At 33.9% G+C, this 22,023-nt stretch overlaps 2 protein-coding genes across 4 annotated transcripts; one reads left to right on the forward strand and one right to left on the reverse strand.

Moving 5' to 3' along the window:
• Nucleotides 1-433: 433 nt before the first annotated feature.
• LOC107952760 (uncharacterized) lies at nucleotides 434-1,944 on the forward strand. Its single transcript, XM_016887925.2, has 2 exons — nucleotides 434-1,276; nucleotides 1,379-1,944. The coding sequence occupies exons 1-2, from the start codon at nucleotides 788-790 to the stop codon at nucleotides 1,481-1,483; spliced, it is 594 nt and encodes a 197-aa protein (XP_016743414.1). The 5' UTR covers nucleotides 434-787; the 3' UTR covers nucleotides 1,484-1,944.
• Nucleotides 1,945-13,765: 11,821 nt separating this feature from the next.
• LOC107952761 (uncharacterized) lies at nucleotides 13,766-17,945 on the reverse strand. Of its 3 annotated transcripts, XM_016887927.2 has the most exons (4): nucleotides 17,053-17,945; nucleotides 16,483-16,940; nucleotides 15,123-15,200; nucleotides 13,766-15,031 (listed from the first exon to the last, which is right to left on the reverse strand). In XM_016887927.2, the coding sequence occupies exons 1-3, from the start codon at nucleotides 17,058-17,060 to the stop codon at nucleotides 15,154-15,156; spliced, it is 513 nt and encodes a 170-aa protein (XP_016743416.1). In that variant the 5' UTR covers nucleotides 17,061-17,945; the 3' UTR covers nucleotides 13,766-15,031; nucleotides 15,123-15,153. The 3 variants fall into 3 exon arrangements, with proteins under 3 accessions (XP_016743416.1, XP_016743417.1, XP_016743415.1); XM_016887928.2 differs by lacking the exons at nucleotides 13,766-15,031; nucleotides 15,123-15,200 and adding an exon at nucleotides 15,885-16,179; XM_016887926.2 differs by lacking the exons at nucleotides 13,766-15,031; nucleotides 15,123-15,200 and having other exon boundaries at nucleotides 15,885-16,940.
• Nucleotides 17,946-22,023: the final 4,078 nt, after the last annotated feature.

Consider the following 22,023-nt stretch of genomic DNA (forward strand, 5'->3'; position numbering starts at 1 on the left):
TGATTTTTACGTCTTGACATGAATGTAGTGATTATAAAAATTCTTAGACACATATTTGACATGAGTTATCTATCTTCACCCTTTATATCGTATAAAAAATAATTTTTGTGAAAATATTATTATGTATATAAAAATTAAAATTATGTAGTTAAACTCATAATTTATTAAAATTTTAATCTTAGAATTAATTCTAAACAATAAAAAATCAATAACAAGAGTTTACTGAAAATAGATATAACAAATATGGACATTAATTCGGGGAGGGGGGGTGTTTGTCCCTTAATCCAGCGCTCTAACCATAATCACCACACGCGGCGCAGTCACTGTGGGTTACCCCACCACGTTCCTTAGAAGCGCGTCTATCACACAAAAGCTTCTCGTGCGTGAACAGCAAATGAAGGGCGAAAAGTAAAACCGAAGCCCCGGGAGAGTCGCGCATTAAACTTTTATAATCACAATATAGCCATCAACGTGGCAGTAAAATATTGGTGGAATCGTACATGAGAAACCAACCCCAACCGTAGAAGATAACGGCGACTGTCCCCCCACCACCCCAAAAAAAAAAAAAAACACAAAGGGAAAATCGAGGGAGCAGTCTTTTACTTCCAATAATTCATCATTCTCCTAATCCTCTCTGTATTCAAGCTGGCAACACCCTCTCCTTCCTCTTCTTCTTCTCATCTCAGATTTTCCATAAACCCTAAATCTAAATTCCCGTTTCTATGACCAACAATTCTCCAATCCCCATGCTTTAACACAAAATTCCTTGTGAGAACCCCTCCCCAAAATGATGATTCCTTTAATTGTTTCCACATGTATTCACCTTGTTTTCATCTTCGCGGCTGTCAGCTGCGAGAAAGATTCTATTTACGATATCCTAAAGGCCCATGGGCTGCCCATGGGGTTGCTTCCGAAGGGTATATCCCGATTTGACATCGACGATACGGGCCGCTTCGAGGTTCATTTGGATCAGGCCTGTAATGCCAAGTTTGAAAGCCAGTTGCATTTTGATACCAATGTGTCGGGTACCTTGAGTTATGGGCAGATCGGGGCGTTGTCGGGGATTGCGGCTCAAGAGTTGTTTCTTTGGTTCCCGGTTAAAGGGATTGGGGTCGATGTTCCCAGCTCCGGTCTCATTTATTTTGACGTTGGTGTCGTTGTTAAGCAGCTTCCTTTGTCGATGTTCGAAACGCCTAAGGACTGTATGGCGGTAGGGGATTTTGAATCCGGCGATTCAATTCCAGATGACGATTTGTTAGCTGAATCAATTGCCAAGGTTCAATTTTTTTTTTACTTGCTTCACTCTTAATTGATTAATGCTTTATGAAAAACATGCTAATGAATAGCGGAATTGATCGTTTCTTTATAAAATTTGTAGAGTCAATCCGCGAAACTTGGACATGAACTTGATCAAGGAAGTTTGGGAGGAACCATATGTAGAAAGGTGGGCAAAAGCAGTTGTGCATTAGTGCAATCAGTTTAGCTATCAAAGGGGATTTTGGGGTCCCGGTCACCCCATGCTGTAAATTTTGTTGGAGAGTCTGCTCTAGGTTCCTGTGTGCTTTGCTTGCGTTTTTGTCTTTATTCTATATAGTGCGGAATTGCCGACATACCAAGTCCAGCCGGCTTCTAGCTATGCCAGGATGGCCGATGAGAGGGAAATTGGAAGTTTTCAAACATACATTTTCGATGATCATCATGGTTGGCATATCATATGGATTATGGAATATAAAAATGGAGACGGGAGCATTTGGACGGTGATTTCAGGTGATAAAATCTATGAAATTTTTTTCATATGTTAAATTTTTATTTTATTATGAATGTAAGCATGGTTGTTGAATCGAGTCACTTTTTGTTGCAGTAAAAAAAAAAAAAGATTTAAGAGAGTTCATGAATGAATCATGATACTAAGTTCAATAATAAAACTGTCTTGCTTCATTTCCATTATTTATTGCTTGGTTAACATTCTGTAAGGCCTTTGTAATTATGCTTCAATATCGTGTTTCAGTTTTTTTTTTGTTGATTATTTTCTAATCTTGAGTTTCCCCTGTTCTGCATCACATATGCATGTACTATGTGTCCATAATCCATATTATTTCAGTGATAACATGGGTGGTGTACAGTGTACTGAGGACATTGTTATTGGATCCCTCTTTTTTCTTTTTCTCTTATTTAAGGGACTTACATTGTTATGCTCAGGTGTAAACCTTGATGAAATCTGTTTTCACTTTTCTTTCTCAGAGAGTTTTTATGGTAATTGGAGTATATCCGTCTTGTGGATTTTTGATCTAGCATTCTCGTCTCCCAAAAATATTTTAAGTTTGACATTTTTCCTTTTATTTTGGGCTTTGGGAGAGGTTTTTAAAACTTTTACAAAACCAGTGAACTTTTGTGGTATCTACCAGATTGGTTCAATGCCATTTGCTTATTTTCTTGGCATATGGTGGAAGTCGTGACTCGTGAAAAGCATTAAAAAAATAGCTCGTTTTAGTAAGTATAACCTAAGTTGTCGGATTTTGGATCAGTTAATATCCAGAATCAGAGAATCACTGCAGACGTGGTATACTCCAGTACAGTGCTCTGCATCATGGTGAGATCTTTTTAATCTATGAAGTGTATAATCTGTCTCTTCTTCATCGTTTACTATTCATACGAGATACTGGATGCTTTAGCAATCTTGTAAACAAATAATTTCTTTGCCTTGAGCTACTTGGTTGTGAAATGTTGAATAAGAAAGTGGACATGTACCTATTAAATAAGGAAATGTTTCATCTGAGAATGTCTGAATTGGGGTGTAAAGATCTTGATTTCCTATCATGTAAGATTTACTGTTTGCCTATACTGGGTCCATAGCATAGTGTAGGGTGATGAAATACAGATGGTTTTGAGCTAGGCCAGTGGACCGACATTAAATTTATTTAACAAGTTGAAATTTGGTGCCCCACTTGTATGAAAGGACACGGTTTGTTCTGCTGCACTGTTAGACATAGACATTCCAAGAAGCTGAGCCTTGTTTTCATTTCCTAACGGGGGTAACAAGTTTGTTTAGTTAAAATGATTAAAACGATAGTATCTCGGGTGAACATGCTATTCTTTTGTGTTCATTACTTGGCCCTTGTAGTTAAAGGTAGATAGATAATGATTATGTAAAGAAGCTGTTGTTCTCAGTTGTTGATGGATAAAGGAATTGGAAGAACTTGACTGCCTTGTGGTTTTGAACATTTGTGATTTCTTCCTTGATGGATTTACACATCTACAACTTGGTAGAAACATAAAAATATTTGCATTTGTTTTAATTAAATGATATCATTAATGCATGAAATGAAAACATTTGTTGAGGATGATAATGCAATCTTTCCATTCTAAAGCACCACAAAATCTAATGTTTAATACAGACATGCATGACAAGTTTGATTTTCATTGTATCTATGAAATTTTTATTTCGAAGTCACATATTCGGTAAAATGTAAATGTTATTGTACAGGCAACAAGGTTAAATTACAGCAAATCATTCTCGTGTAATTTTGCAATTTATTCATCTATAACATAAACATAAATTATTAGGAATGTCAAATTTTAAAGGTTAACTGCCCTGGATGTCCCCAAACTATAATTCGGATTTTGAATTAGCCATTGAACTTCAAATTTAGAATATGAGTGATTGTTTAGTGCAATTAACCCATTAAATATATATATTTTTTCGTTGAAATAAATATATTAATTGTCTAAGTATAATTTGTATTATATTTAATAATGGTATTGTGTTGAAAAGTAGTAGGGGTGGTCAATGTTATATATACACTGTTTTTTATTTTATTTTATCTCGTGCTCATTTATTTTATAAATTTTTTATTATTTAAATAAAATTAAATATATTAATTAGAAAATTTATATATTTGAAAATTAGAAATATATAAACAATATCGTTTACGATTTTGATCTTGATTGTATCCATGTCGCTTACAACCTTTTATTAGAAAAATTATAAACAATATTTTCGGCTTTAAAATTTTGTAAAATTGTACTTTAAATTTTTGAATAAAACTTTTGATAATTTGTTTTATTACAGTGTGTTTATTATTTTGAGGGTTAAATAGAAATAGATCAATTTTAGATTTTTTAAAATGCATGCAAAAAAAATTATTTTAAAACATTTAATGGAAATAATTTAGTGCTAATATTAATGAAATAGTGATATTTCAATTTTAGTTTTTTTTTAAAAAAATAGTTTTTTCAACATTTTAGATTTAAAAAATATTATAGGTTTGCAAACATACTTTAAAAAGTAAGTATTAATGTACAATTATCTATCTCTACTACTTTAGCTTACTATAACTAGGGTTTGGAAATGATTATCACTTCTAGAAAGTTGATATATAACAATTAAGCGCTCTCACACAAGAATATAACACTTAAAAGAATGAATAACAACTAAAACCACAAATGTGTACAAGAAAAAATGATAATAATAATAATAATAATAATAAAAAAAAGGTTAAAATTAAGCTCTTAATCTTTGTGTCTTTAGTTCTTGCCTCTATATGAGTGTCTTTGAATGATATTTATACCTTCTCATTTTACTATAGACATTCGAAGCGGTTAGAGAGAATTTTTAGGTATTGAAAGCATTTATTGATGTCAAGCCATTGTCCAAGCATCGGTTTCTTGATCTCAGGGTCAAAGTGACGGTAGTTCCCCCATCCGTTTGCTAGGGGTATCAATAAGAATGATAACAAATTATGTTAGTCAAATGTCTCATCCAACTTGTTAAAGATTTTTTAGTGTATCTATTTTTAATTTAAAATTGGAATTTTGTTGTACATTTTGAGTTATCTTATTCTTGTAACTATTGATGATAAATCATTTTGCGTGCCGTTATATTAAACCTTACTTCTTTTTGCAAATAAATCAAGAAATTCATGATTATTTTACAGTAATTAATACATAATTTCTATTTAACTTAGTAAACAATTTTAAAATGCATGGATATTTTTATATTTTTTATTTAATTAAGACAAATACTATTAATTGTACTTAAAATTTCAAGACATTATTATATTTATGATTATTTAAAAAATAAAAACACGATAATAAAAATTAAATTAAATAATAATTTTAAATCAAATTATTAAAAAGATGTCCTGGTGAGCTAAACCACCTGGACTGGAAATAACTATGTTTTAAGTTCTACAAGGTGAAATCAAAACAACTATGACTGAAAGGAGCAAAGACTCAAGCAAAACTTAATTTAACAAATTCATCCAAATTGTTATATTTTACGATATAAGAAATTCTATTACATATGTATACGTGTGAAAACTATTGATTTAGAATATAAACGTGTTTAAAAATAACATATAATAAATAATAAAACGTAGGGTTTAAAATTAATTAATCATAATAATATAAGAAACATATACGATATTAAAATAAAAAATTAAATTATAAGTAAAAAAAAAAACTAAACACATAGAAACACCAGATTAACAATACTAAATGTACTGTAATTATTTATCATGATATTGTTATCAATCATGAATTAATATCGACTTAACTTGTGACACTAAATCAATTAACAATATTATTAATATATAGAACTAGTAGAGGTAATAAAATTTGCATATTAAAATAAGAACATATAAAAAATTTAATATTTTACTAATATAATTAACATGGATTCAAATCTCACCATAAATATATTTTTATTAATTTTTTTTAAAATAAAAAACTAAAATATTATTAAATAATTTTAATTACGAAACTTTCATTATTTTCTCTAATTAAATTGTTTGCTCAAATAATTATTGACATCAACTAAATCAATAATTTAGATTAGGCACAGACGTATTAACCTGAAATAGCTACAGTATCATTTCCCAAGTTACATGCAAACAACACTTCACCATTTAGCATTCACCAAAGATGAAGAGCTCATCAACTAATCAAAGGAAAAAAAAAAAAAGAAAAAAGCCCTCGAGATAAACCATTTTTAGTAAGTCCATACCCAATGTCTACAAACATTTCCACTATTCTCAAAAGATGAAATTATTATTTTCGCTTTTTTTTTTTTACGTTTGAATGATTTAATTTTTTAAGCATATTTAATAATTTAAACTAATAAAAATATAATTAATAGAATTTTTCAACGAAAAAAAAGTTGAAAATCATAAGTAGATAAAAAGTTATTTATCACTTAATGTGGAATTTTTTCAATTATTTATATTCTTTTAATATTATTCTTTAAGGCAATTGAGTCTTAACTCAATTGATATTGACATTGTTATTAATGCAGGAAGACGTGAGTTCAAGTATGTTGAAGTGCATTATCCTCCTATTTAAGGGGTGAGGAGGTACTATGGATATTCTAGGCATTGTATCAAAAAGAGAAACCTATAATGAAATTAATGTTAAAAAAATTATTATTTAAATATTTTACCTTTAATTTTTTTAAAAGCAATCTAATTACCTTCCGTGTTTATTTTAAGTAATATAACAAACAAACTTTGTAACTTAAATTAGTACTTAATTAAGTCATACCTTTTAATGAGTCTGTCTTTTGACATGGTTCTTTCGTCTGTCTTTTGACACGTTTTTGAGATTTTTGTTGTGTTAAGTAGTGTGTTTTGGTCTGAAGACGGTTTGTGATGGAGGAAGATTTGGCTAATCTGTCGTTGCTTGATGAGGAAGAAGAAGCGCTTCATGGGGACGCTGCGGTGTTTGACCAGTCGTATCATCTTTGTCTAGTGGGGTGCTGCTTGACTAATAGTGTAGTTCACTTTCCTTCACTACGAACACTTTAGTAGACCTTTGGCATCCAATCAAAGGAATTTGTATTTCAAATTTAGGGGAGAAATGGGTGCTTTTCCAATTCTTTCATGAGGTAGATGTCCAACGTGTTCTTGCGGGTTTACCATGGTTCTTTAACAACTATTTATTGTTGCTTCATAGGATTCAATTGGGGGAACATCCGATGTTAGTGTTGTTAAACTTATCAGATTTTTGGGTGCAAGTTCATGATCTCCCACCAAGTTTGATGTCAGAACAAATGGCCGCACAAATTGGGAGTTTTCTAGGACAATTTATTGACTATGACACGTCGCTTTTGTCAAGGGGTTTTCAATCTTTTATGCGTATTCGAGTTCGGTTGGATGTGACAGTTCCTTTGAAGCGGAAGAAGAAAATTATGATTGGAAAAGATCGGGTTGTTTATACAAGATTCCAATATGAGAAGCTCAGCTTGTTCTGTTTCATTTGTGGTAAATTAGGGCATGGGGAGAGTTTCTGCCATTTTCGTACCAGAATTGAGCCTTCCAAGATTGTTTTTGGGTGGGATATTTCTTTACGGGCGGTGGTGTGACGGTGGAATACATCGGTGAGTAAATGGCTTAGAGAGGCAGATGGCTCGGAGTGTTGTACGATGAATAAAGAAAGATTTTTGGGGCGCTAATTTAGGGGAGGGGTTAAATTATGGGAGCAATCAGGGGAGTATGGCGGTTGAATCTTATCACAATCCCAATTTGGTTCCCCAAGGATCTGGTCAATTATCATTAATTAAGGGAGCTGATAAATGGACAAATATGGGTCATAATGGCTTGTCTGAGGCCGAATATAGGAGTGAGCCTATGAAGTTTTATATGGCTAATGAAAATGATCCAATAAGCCCTTTGGAAGGAAAGAAAAGGCAGAGGGTGGTGAGTGATTTAATTACCCTTCTAGACAGTGGCTCAATTGATGAGGCCCATATCATATTGGCTAGCTTTGCAGGTCAGAGTAGTCGGGCACAATGAAGATCCTTAGTTGGAATGTTAGTGGCTTGGGAAGGCCATGAACGGTTAGAAGGCTCAAAAATAAATTAAGAGCCATTAATCCCCGAATTTTGTTTCTTATGGAAAAAAAGTTAAATGCGAAGAGAATGGAGATGATTCGGTTGAAATGTGGGTTTACAAATAGTATTGACGTTAGGGCAGTTGGTACTAAAGGGGGATTATCGTTGGGATGGAATGGTAATTCTTTGGTCTCTCTTAGAAGTTATTCGAATTACCATGTGAATATTGATATTTATGACAATGAAAATGGCGTCAATTGGAGACTTACAGGGTTTTATGGACATCCGGATGAACGATATCGCGACATTCTTGGGAGTTGCTTGCTCAGTTAGCTAATGATCATTTGGGGCCTTGGTTGGTACTTGGAGATTGTAATGAAATTACTAGCTCCTTTGAAAAAAAAGGGGGACAACTTACAAATAGCTGAGTTTAGAAATGTGTTGGAAGAGTGTCGCCTAAACGATTTGGGGTTTATTGGAAGGTGGTTCATGTGGGAGAGAAGTCATTTTCAGTCTACTAATATACGAGAGAGGTTAGACAGGGGAGTTGCAAATTTGGACTGGATAAATCTTTTTCCAATGTATCTAGTTGAGCATCTGGCTCACACTATCTCAAACTATTGCCTGATCTTTTTGGATACAATTGGGAAAATGTGTTATGGGAAGAGTAAGTGGAACCTGCTTTTTCGTTTTGAAGTAAAATGGTGTCTTGAGCAATCCTTTGAAGAGTCCGTTCGCAAGGCTTGGGCTGATCCAAATATGAGTGTGCCTGCTAAACTCACTAAGGCGGGCCATCTCTTTAAATCTTGGAGTCGCACTACAGGATAGGAGAAAAAAGAGCAGCGGTTGATTTTAGAGAAACGTCTATTGGAGCTCTATGATAGAGACCCAACTGATGAAGTGTTGGCAGAAATTGTGGAGGTGCAGTTAGGTTTAAATTTGGAAGCGGATAAAGATGAACTGTTCTGGGAACAGCGTGTGCGGGTTAATTGGTTACAAAATGGTGATAAAAATACTAGTTTTTTTCATAAATTTGTTGTTTCTCGTCACAATAGTAATCGAATTTTGGGGTTTGAGGATAAGAATGGACAATGGGTTTCTAAATCAACTGAAATGTTGTAGATTGCGTCGAATTTTTTTGTGATCTATACAGGATTCTGATGTTGGCGAAGATGATCGTTTTATTGGGCCTTGTTGAGCGAAAGATCTCGAAGAATATGAATGATTATTTGCTTCAACCTTTTATTGCGGATGAAATTTGGCAAGCGGTGAAAATGATGGCGCCCCTTAAGTCCCCAAGTGTTGATGGTTTTCCAGCTCTATTCTATCAAAGGTATTGGCATGTTATTGGCACTGATGTCTCTAATTATTGTCTATCTATCTTAAAGGGGGATACTAAAATGGAGGAAATCAATAAAACCCATATAGTATTAATCCCAAAAGTGGCGAAACTTAAGACTCTCTCACAATTTAGACCCATAAGCTTGTGTAATGTGATTTATAAGATTATTGTGAAAGTGTTGGTGAATCGAATGAGTTTAATTCTGGGTCATTGTATTGATGAAGCCCAAGGGGCTTTTATTCCGGGGAGACATATCTCGGATAATGTCTTAATCGCTTATGAAGTCTTACATTCCCTTAAGATGAAGAAACGCGGCTCGATATGAGCAAAGCATATGATCGAGTTGAATGGGACTTTTTGGCTGGTATGATGTCTAAGTTAAGGTTTCATCAGGATTGGGTTGTTTTGATAATGCGATGTGTGTGCTCGATTACTTATACTGTGGGCATTAATGAAGACATTAATGATCGATTTTCTCCTACAAGGGGGCTGAGACAAGGCGACCCGCTGAATCCTTACCTTTTTTTAATCTGTGCTGAGGACTTTCTATCTTGATGAATGAGGCTACTAATAACAAGATGTTGAGAGGTACTCTAATAGGAAGGAATAGATTTGTAATCAATCATTTGTTGTTTGCGAACAACTATATCCTTTTTGGAGATGCATCTGAGGAGGGGGCCAATGTCATTAGGAATATAATGAAAGAATACGAATTGATTTCGGGACAGCAAGTAAATTTGGATAAATCGCTTATCTACTTTAGAGCTAATATATGCCAACAAGAGAGGGATTCTATCACCAGCATCTTAGGAGTAAGGGTGGCCTCAAACCTAGAGAAACATTTGAGCTTGCCAATGATGGTAGGAAAGAAGAAACGATGGGCTTTTGCCAATTTTGTGGACAGGTTTTGTCAAAAGATTGAGAGTTGGAGCTCTCAATATCTTTCGGTGGGAGGAAAAGAGGTCTTCATCAAGGCGGTATTGCAAGCGATTCCGGTTTACATCATGCAATGTTTTTCTTTACCGAAATGTTTATGTAATGAGTTAGAAGGAATTTTAAACAAGTTTGGTGGGCTAACAGTAAATCAAAAAAGGGTATCCATTGGAGTACTTGGAGCGATTTGTGTTTCCCCAAAGTTGAAGGTGGAATGGGATTTCGGGATTTATGGTTGTTTAATAAAGCCTTATTAGCTAAGCAAGTTTGGCGACTTTTGGCCCAACCTGGTTGTCTCTTAGCGAAGGTTTTTAAGGCACGTTATTATCCTTATTCTAATGTTTTGTCAGCTAGAATTGGTTCATATCCATCGTTTACTTGGAGAAGTATATGTAGTGCTAAGGAGTTGATTAAAGACGGATTACTCTGGCGGATTGGTAATGGTGAAGATGTGAACATTTGGAACGACCCATGGCTTCCTGGCCCTGGAAACAATAGATTGTCAGTTCAGAGTATCAGTACTACTTGGACTACCATGGATCAGTTAATCGATGGAGTTTCAAATACCTGGATTAAGGATGTGATCTATCGAATTGTTGACCAAGAGTAAGCTAGTCGTATCCTTAGTATACCTCTAGCACCTATCAGAGCTCAAGACACGTTGGTTTGGTGTCATGACACCACTAGGGAGTACTCGATTAAAAGTGGATATCGGGCTTTGCTTACAGAGAAGTCACAGTGTTCTAAGTACAAATCAGCTGTTATAGACAACAATAAGAATTTCTACAAGTTGCTTTGGGAATTACAGCTTCCCTCTAAACTAAAAATTCACATGTGGAGATTGATTAATGACTATGTGCCTCATTTCACTAATCTACTCAAGCGGCGACTTTGTGTTGACAATGCTTGTCCTTTGTGCAAGGAGTCTCCGGAGGATTCTGATCACTTATTGTGGTACTGTGATATTCTACGACAACTGTGGCACTTTTTGAATATTCCAATCGCTCTCATCAGGAACACATTGGATTGCAAGAATCAAGTTGTAAGTTTTTTTATTGAAACAGATGAAAGTACAAGGAAATTGTTAATCATTGCATTTTAGGCTCTTTGGTTTAAACGAAACAAGGCCATTCACGAAGGTCTAAAGTTTTCTTTGCAGGATATTTTGATGTTTGTTCAAAGGTATACACAGGAGTTAAGGTTGAGTTATGCTACTGTTGGTCAGCCTAGTAATAAAGGGAAATAAATTTGGCAACCTCCCAACCCTTGGGTTATTAAATTAAATTTTGTCACCTCTTTTAATAGTGATTCTAATTCTTCTATTGCTTCTGTTATTGCTCGAAATGCAGAGGATAAAATAATGGGTGCATGCACTTACCCTTATAAAGCTGTTGTAGATGCCTTTGTTGTAGAAGCTAGGGCTTGTGAGCGGGCTATCCTGTTTGCGATTTCTATGGGTTTTAGGTCGGTCCTTCTGGAAGGAGATTCTTTAACTACTATTATAAAACTCAGTTCTAGTAGGGAGGATAGATCTATACTCAGGCCAATTTCACAGCATATTCAGATATTGGAAGGCCAATTTGAGAAGTGTCTTACTATTTCGTTCCGCGTGGTGTTAATAAAGCGGCTCACTCATTGGCTATGGAGGGGCGTGGACGATCTTTGGCATGCTTTTGGGTTGAAGAAATTCCTGCTTCTGTGGAGAAAATAGTGGAGGCGGACTGGGCTTGCTGTCTTTGTCATCAGTAAGGAGGTTTTCAGCTTTGTGGGTTGGAGAAGGTTCTTGCGAATCTCCAATGGTGGTTGTTTCAATGCTTTTTTCTTTCTAGATCTTTGATTGTTTTGAGGCTCTGTTTTACTTGGAAAGGTTTCGGCTGCTGATATTCTCTTGGGAAGTTTTGGGGAATGGGTTTGGGGTTTGATAGTGGTTTTTTTTTGTGTGCTGTTTACCTGTTTTGTATTGGTTTTTTTCCTACTTTTGTTGTCGTTTCATGTTTTCCTTGTGTTTTTTTTTGTCAGTCTTAGTTGTACCTATCCCTTCTTTAATGAATATCAATTTTTTAAAGCAAAAAAATAAATAAATTAGTTCTTAATTTTTTAATTTATCAAACAACATTTTAACTACAGTAAATTTAATTTAACATAACTTGATCTATCTATTTTTACAATATCATTAGTTAATCTAAATATTTAATTATTAACCATTTTAATTAAAATACAAACAGATTTTAAACAAAAAAAAACTACTTCAAGCTTATCTCAATTGCATATTATTTTGTGTTTAGAAATGTATTTTTTTATTAAAAATCACATCAACTTTAATTAATTATAATAATTAATAATGTTAATTATTTAAATTAACTAGAATTAAATAGAATAAATTATTTTAAATTAAAGATTAAATATTAAATTAGAGCATTTCAAAATGACGAGTCTTCGAGTCCTAGAAGAAAAGCTTTTAACTACTTTAAAGCTTAAACTTTGCTTGGTAGAGTAGAAACAAAGGCTAAATTAGCACCATAAGTTGATTTTTTTTAATTTAGAAAAATATGTCATTTTTAATTAAACTTTCGCTTTCTCTGTCCTAAAAAACCTAATTTTTTTTATTTTTTTAATAGGGCTTGGTGCATATTCTAAGGTTTAGGGTCTTCGACTAGAATCGTAAAAGTTCATAGGTAGATTTGAGGGGTTGGGAATGTGATAACATGCATCAGAACACATACATTTCATATGTCATTGCGGGAAAGAACCATCACCTTAGAAACCCATTGTGGGGAAATCTAGTTTTGGGGTAATAATGCTTGAAACGATCAAGGGTCGAAGTCTAGGTAGAAGTCCCAGTCGGCAATCATGATGCAGTCATGGGTACGAGTATAACAGGAAGGCCAAGTGACGGTCGTTACGTGGTCAGGAGTTCAAGCTTTTTGGATACCTACAAACAATACCCTATATGTACCATATATAAGATTGAGGCCATAATCATACGAAAAAAATTAGGGACTTCCGATGTAATCAATGTAACTTTTTTTCTCTATTTCCAAGAAGTCGGTATCTTTAACCTTTCGTTCTTATCCAAAGGTTACCACCAAGGTGGGCACAAGAGGGCTCTCAGGTGGAGAGCAGATGTTCTAACACAGTAAAGGTCAAACTCGGGTTGGCACATCAGTGGCTGTACTTAGTAATGACTTGTTTAATAACGACAACCGTCGTTGCCTAAAAAGGAGTATAACTTTTACTGCACCATAACAGTCATTCCCCGCTTGAGAGTCCTCTTGTATCCACAACAGTGCCGGCCTTCGAATAAGAAAGAAGGTTAAAGGTACCGATTACTTAGAAATGGAGAAAAAAATTACATCAATTGTAGCGGGAAGCCTTAGAGTTTTTCCGTATGAATATGCCCTTAAACTTTTGTATGGTATTTATAGGGCATCATTTTCGGGTATCCGAAAATATTGAGCTTGTGGCCTCGTAACGACCATCAACTAGCTCCCTCGTTATACGCTGATCCATTACCACATAACGGTAGATGATTGAGACCTCCACGTAGGGTTTTTCCAAATAATATTGCGGATGCAGTGCTTCCTTTATTCAGGTGATCCAAATTTGTTATATATTGTTAACTTACACATAACTCACGTTACACAGAAATGAAGACAAATGTAATGTTCGAATAAAATGATTTATTTATTTATTTTCTTTTGTATATATTTACATAGCAATATTAAGAATAACAAAAATACATCAGTCGTGTCGTTGGGGAGAATGTATGCCATAAGGAAATGGACGACGATCATGTAGAGGATTTCTGCGTACAGCCGAAGGTACAATTGGATGTACATTTGGAGGTGCAATCAAGGTACATTCAGAGGTGCAGGCCTATAAACTTCCTCTTCAGCGTCATCTTCGCTAAGACTCCTATCTACTAATGCCCCTTAGCCTTCATCTTCGAGTTCGTTAGCGTCATTCTCATTCTCCTTGGTTGATTGCTGCGTTGTCCTAGCCTTTCATCGTGTATCTGACACTCTAGCGAGCGATGGTTGTGTCGATGATCCACCTGATAAAACAGTGAATCAGGCGGTGTTTAGGTCATTATAGGCGAGTAACCATAAGGTGCCCCAAATCTCAAGTATGTCGGTATTGCCTTGAGCATTTGTATTGATGTCAAGTGCTGTATGAGCATCTGTATTTGCATCGTCATCGTCATCGGTGGCAGTGCATGCCCGAGTATCTGACCCGACATTTGGGTAGGTAGGGGGTGAAGTATGCGAGGGACGTCGGTGTAGGGAAATATGTACCTGTAGGAATAGAAGAACCAACCACTTGCAGCAGTGGTTCGTAGTGTGGTGGTGCTTGTGAAAAAAAATTGGGGTTAGTGAAATGAACCGGAATAAGTGGAGTGAATTGACCCATATATTGCATAGACACATACGATGCTTCTTCTGCCGGGGTTGGTGACAATCCTATTGTGTGACCGCATTCCCTTCTATGCTGTTGCTGTAGCAGTCGTCGTTACCTCTTGCGTCGAAGTTGTCTTATCCTCTCCTCTAACAACAGTAGATACAACTTGCTTGCGAGTCTGAGCCATGACAGGTACTTGGCATCTACCACCGTGTCCGTTGAAAAAATGTTTCGCGAATAAGTAAGGATTGCATCCTATGATCCCAAGCCTCAATGTGCTGCCCGTACTGCTACGCCCAGACATCGCCATTATTCCCCCACATGTCCACCTTGTGCAGCTCTTTCAGTTTTCGCGGTGGCGGCAGAATTAGTTGCCTCTACTCGAACTACCATAATACCTGGTCTGATTCATGCATTTCTATTGTCGCATACACTACCAAAGACGTCTTGGCATCCCACATCTCTTGATTAGCCAACTTTTCCAGCAAGGTGCAAGATATGATATTGGTGTTGACGTACGATATCCATTCAAACTGAAAAGCAGAATTGTAATTATCATTATGTACGAATTTTTTTACGAATCATTGCATAATTAATATAGGTTCGAAAGAATAAGTGAATAACCTCAGCTTCCGAGCGTTGATCTAATAACAACCTAAAATCTCGTCGGCCAATCCCATGTAATTCGGCCCATGATTCCACCTGTACAAGTGATATATTAGTTGAAACGTATAATAAATAAAAATATTTAATGTATAAACTATGTATTTATTAATAAATTATGTTTAAAAAGTCGTTGCTTTGTTACGGTTGAAGAAAAGCATATTTAGTTGACTACATTTTTCTTTTCTCTCTCCTAAAAATAACCTATTTCCCTAAAAAAATGGCTTAAAGGTCTAATTAAAAAATAAAATCAGCATTTAAGCCTAATTTTGCCGTTAAGATGAAAAATAACCATCTAACTTATATTCTCTCCTCTTACTTTTCTCCCATAGTAAACACACTTAAAATTTAAGGTAAACTATACCATTAGTTACTAAATTATGAGTAAGTTTTCATTTTGATTACTTAACTAAAAAAAAGTTATAACTTAGTCTCTAAACTATTTAAAAGTTTTCATTTAACTAAATTATTTAAAAGTTTTTATACAAGCCATTGGATTGTTAACTTCTTTTTTTTTAAAAAAAAGTACCACCAGCAAGCTCTAAACAACAATTCGATAATCAGTGCAGTGGATCAATATCCATCAATTAATAGAACATACCATTTATCCAAATCGATCTATCAATTTATGTTAAAGGTTGAAAAAGAATTGTTAAAATTTCGGTTTAGAGATCCGTATTATCCAAAGCCAATTCATGAACAAAAAAATAACAATAGAAAAGATAGAGAAAAAGAACTTTTGATTGATGGAAGCAATATGAACAAAATGAATTATATAACATCGAATTTAACAATTACAACTTTTAAATAATTTAATAAATAAATTATAATTTTTTAAAGTTAAATTACCAATAAAAAACCTTCCACATAATTAATATAATTTATTCTAAAATTTATGGTATTTCTACTTTTCAATTTCTTCTTTCATCCTTTCACTTTGGAACTCAACCCTAAAGATTTAGGGTTGTTGTCGAATGCTTCTACCCGGAGACAAACGATCATCAAATCCATAGGACACCTAGAAATTCATATTATACCCAAATCAAACATAAGAACACCATATTGTAAATCAAGGGTAAACATTTCCCCGTAAACTAGAACTAAAATTCAAATTAATACTTGAACATATTTCCTCAACTCAACCAGAAGATAGCAACACAATGTTGTTTCCAAAACTAAGATTAAACTTGATAATTATGGGCATCCTATTCTCTTTCATTCCATCAATGCAAGAAAGCATAAACAGCAGTGGAAATGTAAAAAAAGAGCGCAGAAGAAACCAGAAGAACTAAAGCCGTGACTGAGTGAACCGCAGACTTACTCCCACAAGACAACATCCCCAATCGGATCTCGATCACATTCACCATCGAAAGCATCAAAAACAAGCACCCCATAACCGACCCCACCGCCGACCCCATCATCCCTAACCTCAGAACTTTAAGGTTAATGTGGGCCCTGATAGCTTCGTCCACATCTTTGCTGTTCAACAAGTTGATGGCAAGCTTCAAACCCTGAGCTACCAGGGACGAGAATAGGAAGAAGCTGAAGGAGACTACCTCGAAAACCAAGAGCTTTTTCGCAACGTCGATGCCGGCGTCGCAGGGGGCTCGATTCTCGAGGCTATGTTGGCCTGGCGTGGTTAAAGAAAGGCCCACGAAGACGGCGATGGTGAAGAGGGAGTTGACGTTTACCAGGCCGTCCAAGGCCGTGACGTGAACGCTTGTTGTGGATGAAGAAGAAGACGATGTGGAAGTCAGTCTTCTTGGGTCCTGCTCAGATCTGAGAAACAGATGAATTTACAGTGTGAAAGTGAGATTTTGAAAGAAATAAAAGAGAAGAAAACAATTTCAATGAAAATGAAATTAAGGGAGGAAAAAGGAAACGACTTTACTCATCCATTATTGAGTCTTTGAAAATCGGGATCTTGTTGCTGCTTGAAGGGTTTATGTTCCCTGGAAAAGGAGAGGTAAGGTAGCGCTTTCCTTTTAATCTTTTAGATTTTTATTTTATTTTTCTAATTTGTTGGACTTCCTGATAGTCGATGAAGGGAATTGATAAAGTAAGTTTTAAACAATGGCTAAATCATTGTGTTTTTATTAAAATAAAAAAATAAAAATCAATGTCTCTCAAGATACATAGGTTAGGACATGAATATAAAGTGGAATAACATTGAACCATCGTTGGATAACATGAGCGAATGACAGACAACTAATGCTTTCTTCTTTAGGTGTTGAACAAATACGACCTTAATTTGTATTTTCAACTGCCCTTTCTCTCTTTCCTCTCACCTCTCTCTTGATTTGGTAAGTCCTTTTTCCTCTTGCCTTCTTTGTCTTTCGGAAAAATAACTTCGAGATCTCCCCTCTCCTCCTCAAGCTTTTGGCTGCTAGAATGGTGGTGGTGGACCACCACATGATTTTTTCAAGTCTCTCTTGGAGATGGCTTATCTCCTTTTCTCTAGACGGGGCTCCTGGGCTCTCGATTTCTTCCTCTTCGACAAGGTTCTTACGTTTGGTAGAGCACCGTGTCCCGAAGGCTTCGGATCTCCTTAAGTCGGTGACTCCCAACAATGTCCACGGTGGTGACGCTGATTGTCGCACTCCGAAAATTTTGATATAATATTTGACATAATTCTGAGTTTGAATATCAAGAAAATTTTAAGAACAAGTTATGGAACAAATCAGATAAAAAAATTTATGAAAGAAATTTTATATTTGAGAATGAATACGTGAAAGCAGTTGTCAAGGTGAGTTATTATTTATTGATTGACTAAAAGGCTAAGTTGAAATATGCATTGCAAATAGATTTTGGGATTAAATTGAAAATTTTTAATAATATAAAGATTAAATTATAATTTTCTTATTTTTCTTAAAAAACTAATTTTCACAACTCATTAAATTGTATTAAAATTAAATTTGTTCTAATTGCCAAAATTTAAGAAGAAATAATGAAAAGAGTAAAATAATAATTTTTCCATAAAAAGATAATTTAATCAATTTTCAAAATTATTATAATTAAAATAATATTTAAATATGATATTTGATATTTAAAATTATTTTACATCGTTGAAATTTTGTATTAAAAAATCAGACCACAATTTGATAAAATTAGACTTGGATAAATTGGGTTTGGATCTTAGGCCCATTTGATGGTCCTTTTTAATAGGAAAAGAACCTTCATCAGCACTCATTTCCCCCTTCACCAGCCAACACCAGCCTCCACAGCTCTTCTTCTTCCACCTTTCCATTTTCTCTTAAAAGTTTCACCTCCCACCTTTAGATACTGTTTTCCATGGAAACAACCTTCTAAGCTCATGTATTCCATCACTTTAATTAATTTTAGGCTGCCTTTGGATTCCACCGCACCTGCGTTCCGGTGAGATTTGCTCGGTTAATCGTGCAATCGCAGCTCTCCCCGTTGTTTGGATAACAATGGTGCAAAAATCTCATCACAACGCAGTTCATTTTTCCCACTGCTACTTTAAGGGCTAGTGGAGATTTAAAACTGCGTTTAACAATTCAATTTTCATTCTTACCCTTTCCTTTTCTTTTCTTTTAATCAACGCTCTTTCCTATTTTTTTATACGATTAGATTATCATTTTCTTTTTTAAAATTTGACAATAAAATAAATAATTTTATATGAATAAATATATAATTAAAAACCTAATTTCTAGTAATAATGAAACTTGTTATGTCTTATGTTATTATATTTTTTAATTAAAAATTATCATTTTAGATACTTCAAAATTTGATCCAAGTATAATGTTACTATTTGTGAAAATAATATTTATCATTGTTATAAAAAAATATTTAATATAAAAAATTAAAAATAATTATCATTTTATCTAATAAATAATTTAAATTAATTATATAATTCATTAAAATATTGGAAGATACATTTTAATATTTTATTAAATTAATTTATAAATTCATATATTTTAATAATTTTAAAAAAGTAAAATAATTTAAAAAAACTTCTATTATATATCAATTCTAATCTAATGTCCTTAATAGTAATTTTTTATTCTTACCTCACCGCTACAGCTACATTTGAATCCAAACACACACTCCACCATTGTTTCTAATCTCACCGCTACAGTACCCAATCTCACCGCTACAGTAACTAATCTCACCGTCACCGCTGTTTTTAACCTCACCGGAGGTAAACACACCGCCCATCCAAACTAGCCCTTAGTCTAAGGTTTATAGAGTTTTAGTGAAAAAAGTTGAAGTCAAAGTGAGAAAGCTTTAAGAAGGTAAGAAATGACTTCCTACAACTTCATTAGCTCGATATTTGTTGTGAAATGTTATGAGAAAGCTTGGAAGGAATTTATATTAATTTTTTAATGTATTTTTTTTGTATGAAAATGAGGAAATGATGATTTAAGATTATATGTTTCTTTTAGTTTGTAATAATATTTTGTATATTATAATATTTAGATTTAATGTTTAAGATTATATTTTAGTTAATAAAAAAAAATTGTGTTTAAGTTTTGGGGAGAAAAAAAAGTTGGTTTGTGTTTATATTTATATATTTTTTAATAAAGATGTTGAAAACTTACGAGTTATGGTAATTTATTTTAATTATTTTCTTGTCTAGGTGGTGATTAAAATTTTTATTATGTGAATATTTCATTTAAATAAAATAAAAACAAAATTATTAACGAAAATGGGTTGTGGTAAACATTATTATGTGGAAGCGTTTATGTTTTAAAATGATATGTTTATTCAATTTTGTTTGTGTAAATATTGAAATGGGTTCTTTGACCACAACAATTGATCACACAATCATGATGAGTATGGGTCGGTAAAAATTTTTGTTACTTGCTATTCATGAGTATATTTGTAAAGTTTCACTTCGTTATTTTTTTAATTAGTATATTTAACTAATACATTAATTTATTATGGAGAAGGTGAGTACCGTATCTTGAGGGCACGTGTCCATGGTCCAAGCTACCAGTCGGATGAACTTATTTTTCCATATTTGGATGTCGTTGGATTTGTAACAATGGCATTGATTAGGATGTTTGAGTTGAGGATCGATTTAATATCCACCTTGGTTGAGAGGTGGCGCCCACCCGCACAATTCGTTTGTCGTATGGGGAGTGTACAATCACTTTTGAAGATGTCGCATTGCAACCCAGGCTCCCAATTGATGATGATGTGATCACGTATTCAATTAAAGTGTTTGACTGTGTCGTTTGTAGTAAAATATAACACCAAAAATATGTATGAATTTAGAATGGCGGTGTTTGTAAGTGCACGAGTTAAATTGTAATATAGTTAGTACAACGAAATACCTAAAAGTATTCCGAGGATCATACCCATGGGGGATAGAATAAATTATGAAAGTTTTTTATAGTAATAAGTTTAAGTGGAACTAATTAATTCCTATATTATGATAAACCATAAAATAGATTAAAGAGATACGAATAAATAATGAGAATAAATAAATAAGAAAAATAAACAAATGAATTAAATCAAAGAACCAATCAAGAAGATTGACTTGCTTCAGGGTTTGTAATTAATTCCAAATTAGGGTTTTAGGGTGGATTAGTTAGCGGTTAACTAATTATTACCTCTCGACTTTTAATTAACTAATTGATTGGTTGATGCTCGCTTATCTCCCAACTTTACTTTTTTGATCAGGATAAATTACGATTTACTAGGTTCAACTTATCTCCCAACCTCGTCCAGCCTATGATAACTTCCTAGGGTTGTCAATCCTAATAGTTTAGAACACGTAATCTATACCAATTAACTTTATCGGGAAAACCCTGAATCCTCTGTTAATCACATCCCCATTTACTCTCTAATATCCCCTAAGAGATTTAGCCACTCATGTTATTTATAATCTCGACTCCAATTGAAAAAATCATGAGAAGAACACAATTGATTCGAAAAAAAAATAGAGATTTTATATCGAACGGGGGACACAGTAGCGAATCACTTGACTGGAATAAAGAAATAAATCGAATGCAAAAGAGAAAGTAATATAGAATACTTCAATAAAAAATAAATAAAAAATAAATAAACTCTTGGATTGAAACTAATTCCAAGAGGAAAAAAACTAGTTTATGAAAAGCCGAAAGAAAGTTAATCTACTCCTACTCTTAAACTATTAAGGTTTTTGAGTGCGTCTAGGACGGATTAGTTACATCAAACCCTTAATGTCTTATTTATAGAAGTGCTGGCAGCCTAAATTAGGTCTTCCGCACGTCCTAGGTCTTTGTATAGAATTGATTGCGTGGACAAAAATAGCCTCGACATCTTTAAGTAACACTCGACTCGTGTCGCACCACACAATGTCTATAGCGTAACACGACATGCAAAATACACTTTGTGTTGTTCGTTTTGTGCCTTAATGTACTGGGAAGTTTGTGAGTCACTCGTCCCTTGCTTTCACGTCAATTGGGCCTATAATTCTTCATTTTACACACTTAATTAAATATATTAGCACAGCCTAAGGCTCATGTTGGCCTATTGGGTCACAACACTTATAAAATGTGTTAAAAACACTTATTTTATTAATATTTAATCATAAGCCCTAAATCTTGAAAACATAATATTAAATACTAAATTGTCTAGAAAACAAGCTCCTTAAGTGCGGAAATGACTCAGATTAACTACTTCATTGACGGCAGGCCAAATACCCCACACTTAAGTTTTTACTTGTCCTCAAGAAAACTAAACGAAAACAAAATAAAAACTATAGCTAAACAATGTACTTGAGTCGGCTTGATACACGAGATTAGGTCAGAGCATCGACACTACAAAAATACACCTAAATATATAACTTTAGCTAGAAATTTAAATAATTCGTAGTTATTTACACCTAAATAAATTAGTTCAATAAATTATA

Source organism: Gossypium hirsutum, chromosome A07, assembly GCF_007990345.1.
Source record: "Gossypium hirsutum isolate 1008001.06 chromosome A07, Gossypium_hirsutum_v2.1, whole genome shotgun sequence".
Lineage (NCBI taxonomy): Eukaryota > Viridiplantae > Streptophyta > Magnoliopsida > Malvales > Malvaceae > Gossypium > Gossypium hirsutum.

Bases quoted from the DNA above. Each gene is read 5' to 3' on its own strand.
- LOC107952760 (XM_016887925.2), top strand. From the start codon at position 788: ATGATGATTCCTTTAATTGTTTCCACATGTATTCACCTTGTTTTCATC. The intron at 1,277-1,378 runs GTTCAATTTTTT...TAAAATTTGTAG, and splicing joins TAGCTGAATCAATTGCCAAG to AGTCAATCCGCGAAACTTGG.